The sequence below is a fragment of the Trypanosoma cruzi genome, genomic scaffold (assembly GCF_000209065.1).
Source record: "Trypanosoma cruzi strain CL Brener 1047053516517 genomic scaffold, whole genome shotgun sequence".
Taxonomy (NCBI): domain Eukaryota; phylum Euglenozoa; class Kinetoplastea; order Trypanosomatida; family Trypanosomatidae; genus Trypanosoma; species Trypanosoma cruzi.
This window is the reverse complement of record NW_001849479.1, coordinates 116,701-120,386: the sequence shown is the minus strand read 5'-3', so window position 1 is coordinate 120,386 and position 3,686 is coordinate 116,701. Positions and strand designations below refer to the sequence as shown.

Sequence of the window (3,686 nt, the reverse complement as noted above, 5' to 3'; positions counted from 1 at the left end):
TGTTTTGTTTTGTTTTGCACGCATACTTTTTTTCTCTCTCTCCACCTCTTTCTCTCCCCGTTTCACACACACACACACACACACACACCTTCTCTCTATCTCTGTTCTCAACAATACTGCGCACTTCTTGCAGGAAGCCCCTGTCACGCTCCATCCCCTTCGGCACATGTGCCCTCTTGTGTTTGCACACAACATCATGGCTTCCTTTCTCTTTCTCTCTCTTTTCTTTTTTTAGAGTTTCTTACACCCACACCCGCACAGACGGCGAAGAAGAAGTGGTCGTTGTTTGATAAACTTTGCCCCTTTGCCGCGATTGAAAGCGTGGTGTGCACTGCGTGTATAATACACATATATATATATATATATATATATATATAGTAACCGGCGAGGATGAGGAGCGCCGGGGTGGACTCTTCCGTGACAGCCTCCACGGTTTCTGCGGCGAGGACGACGACGCCGACGCCGCAGCCGTTGCCGCCTACAAAAGTACTGAGAGACAGGGGCATAATTGACTTTAGGTACCCGAGCGAAAAGCGTGCTGCGCGGCAGCTGCAACTTGCATTTCCTGACGCCGAGGCGCAGTTGGTGGCGGAGCTCGCGCTTCTCGTCTCGGCGCGGCGGCAGACCATTGAGGACGCCTTGGATTTGCTGCAGAGGCGTGAGGAGTCGGGAAAGAATGCCCCGTCAAAATTCATTCAGAGAATACCGGCGGTGCGGGTGGAGGGGGGGGCGGGAGGCGAAGGAAGAGGCGGGCAGAAGGACGAGCGCGATGGTAATGGGGAGCGGCAGTCATGTGCTGAGATCCCAAACAACGTGCCAGCGAAAGGCCGGGGCGCGCCACACGAGACATCCGCAGAGAAGACGGCTGTTGTCGTCCCCGCCGTTCCCAAAACGACGACGAGGGCCAACGCCCCCGCTCAGCGGCGTGCAAGCGGCAGTACTCAGCCGTCAGAGACACGAAGTGGGGGCCTCAATGCGGGAACATTGGCAAAAGATGCGGCGCAGTCCTCTCACAATTCTTCTCATGCCTCCCCGCCATTATCTTCCGCCACGACTACGCGTACTACCAATCACACTAGTGCGACTGCGAGGCATGCCGCGAAGGCGGTGCTCTTTGTGACCACCATGACAGGCGACCGCCGTGTCCGTGATCACTGCCGCCAGATAGAGACGCTTTTGTATTTGAAACGCATTCAGTACGTATCGGTGAATGTCGCGGATGATCCCTTCACGCAGCGGCGTCTGCGTGAGATGTACGCTGCATCGACGGGTCGCAATGTGATGCCGCCCACACCGGCCTTTTTTATAGGCGAACATTTCATTGGCGATTACGAGGTGTTGCAGGAGTTGGAGGACGATGGGAAGCTGATGGAGACGCTGTGCCAATGCGGCTACCGCACGCCCCAGGAGTCAAACAAAGAGGGCGGCAGGACCGAGCAGGGGGACAGTTGTTAAGTGATATTTACGTCCTGTTGTTCTTCCTTAAAAAGAAAAGAAAAGAAAAGAAAAGAGATGTTTATTTGGTTTTTCCTTTTTTTTTTTTTCTGCTTTTTATTTGCTTGCCATTGTTATCATCATTGTTTTTCTTTCTTTGTTGTTGTTGTTGTTGTTGTTGCCACCGTACTGTTTTCTATTATTATTATTATTATTATTATTATTATTATTATTATTATTATTCTCTTTTTGCCTCGTCTACCACTACCAATAGTACTGGCATTGTTATTTATTTGAATGCGTTCCTTTTTTTTTTTTTTCTTCCGTCTTTTGTGTTTATTTTATTTTATTATTATTTTATTATTATGTGCATATTATTTATATATGAGCAATTACATACGTGTCCAATTCTCCCTCTCCCTCTCCCTCTTTGTGTTTGTGTGGGCGTATATAAAAATGTGCGTGCAGGCAGTCGCTTATTATTTATTTATTATTATTATTATTTTTTTTTTTGTGTGTGTCGTCGTGTTGTTGTGATCTTCGCATCCGTGGCCAAAAAAACAAAAGAAAAATAAATTCTCTGTACCTGCAGTAAAAAAGAAAAAAAAAGAAAAAGAAGGGAGGCCACTTCTGCGTGCCAGCAGGCATTCATGGATAAATGCTTCCGTGTGTTTGTCAGCCTTTACTGCCCCCCCCACCCTTTCTTTTTTCTTTTTTTTCCTTATTTCTTGCTGCCGCTGCTGGCGGGCATATGTAATATTATTATTATATTTACATGCACGCTCATTATGTACGCACTCCGTGTGGAAGCCATTTGTTAAGGAGGCGTATTTGCAGCTAAAACAAAATACAACAACAACAAAACACAAAAGGCAGTTAACATTTCTTTTTAAACAGCATCATTGGGGGAAAATAAATAAAAACAGGAAGAGGCATAAGAGGAACTACCACCACCACCAAGAAAAAACAAAGGTGATACACGTTTGCTATGTCTCAACTGGAGGGACTCAAGCAACACACGATTGTCGTGGCCGACACCGCAGACTTCTCGCTACTGGCAAAGTTTAAGCCGGAGGATGCCACAACAAACCCGTCCCTCGTGCTTGCCGGCAGTCAACTGCCACAGTACGCCAAACTTATTGAAGATGCGGTGAAGTTTGCGAAGGAAAACGTCAGCCGTCTGCGTGATGGACTCACCCCCGGTGCGGACGAGAAGGCACATCTGCTGGAGTTGTCTGTCGACAAGCTGACGGTGAACTTTGGCTCTGAGATTTTGAAGATTGTTCCTGGTCGTGTGAGCACGGAGGTGGACGCCCGGCTTTCATACGACACGGCACGTATGGTGGCAAAGGCGAGGCATATTGTGAAGCTCTACGAGGAGTCCGGTACGCCGCGATCTCGTCTTTACATTAAACTGGCCTCCACGTGGGAAGGCATTCAAGCCGCCCAGAAACTTGAGGCGGAGAACATCAACTGCAACCTCACGCTCCTCTTCTCGTTTGGGCAGGCCGTCGCATGTGCGCAGGTCGGCGTCTCCCTTATTTCTCCATTTGTTGGCCGCATCCTTGACTGGTACAAGGAGCACCAGCCAGAGAAGGCAGAAAGCTACGTTGGTGCGCAGGATCCTGGCGTCATCTCCGTGACGCGGATCTACAACTACTACAAGCAGCACGGGTACAAGACCATCGTGATGGGTGCCTCCTTCCGCAACACGGGGGAGGTGCTGGAGCTGGCGGGGTGCGACAAGTTGACCATCTCACCCAAACTGCTGGAGTCACTCGACAACACCCCCGGCCCCGTCCCACGCAAACTCGACCCGGCGCACCTCACGGAGAAGACGGAGAAGTTGCCGCCGTTCACAGGACCGGAGTCGCTCTTTGAGGGGGAGCCAAACACGATGGCGAAGGAAAAGTTGGAGGAGGGCATCCGGAACTTCTCAAAGGACACGGAGAAGTTGGAGGCACAAGTCGCAGCGTTGCTGTAGGCAGGCAGCGGGAACAGGGGAAAGGGGCACAGGAAAACCAATTTGCAAGAGTAATGGGCGTCATACGAGCTAGACAACCAAATAACAAATAATAATAATAATAATAATAATGTGCATGCATGCATGTAAATGTAAATGTAAATGTACATTATTATTATTTGTTGTTATTATTATGAATACCAAACAGAAGGGAGTGTGAATGAAAGCAAACAAGTAACAGTGCCCACACATATATATATATATATCTATACACACAAACACCCAAAAG

General features: G+C 48.7%; 2 protein-coding genes across 2 annotated transcripts, besides 11 other annotated features; both read left to right on the top strand.

Moving 5' to 3' along the window:
* Nucleotides 1-3,686: a sequence feature (heterozygous, non-Esmeraldo-like haplotype).
* Nucleotides 64-88: a microsatellite.
* Nucleotides 89-103: a microsatellite.
* Nucleotides 343-377: a microsatellite.
* Tc00.1047053507889.20 (hypothetical protein, conserved) lies at nt 391-1,455 on the top strand (the record flags this gene model as incomplete). Its single annotated transcript, XM_798000.1, has 1 exon — nt 391-1,455. One exon carries the CDS (start codon nt 391-393, stop codon nt 1,453-1,455), a length of 1,065 nt encoding a protein of 354 aa, XP_803093.1.
* Nucleotides 1,486-1,511: a microsatellite.
* Nucleotides 1,592-1,615: a microsatellite.
* Nucleotides 1,632-1,677: a microsatellite.
* Nucleotides 1,770-1,796: a microsatellite.
* Nucleotides 1,844-1,864: a microsatellite.
* Nucleotides 1,911-1,947: a sequence feature (AT_rich).
* On the top strand, nt 2,423-3,418 carry Tc00.1047053507889.10 (transaldolase, putative; the record flags this gene model as incomplete). Its single annotated transcript, XM_797999.1, has 1 exon — nt 2,423-3,418. The coding sequence occupies one exon, from the start codon at nt 2,423-2,425 to the stop codon at nt 3,416-3,418; it is 996 nt and encodes a 331-aa protein (XP_803092.1).
* Nucleotides 3,506-3,529: a microsatellite.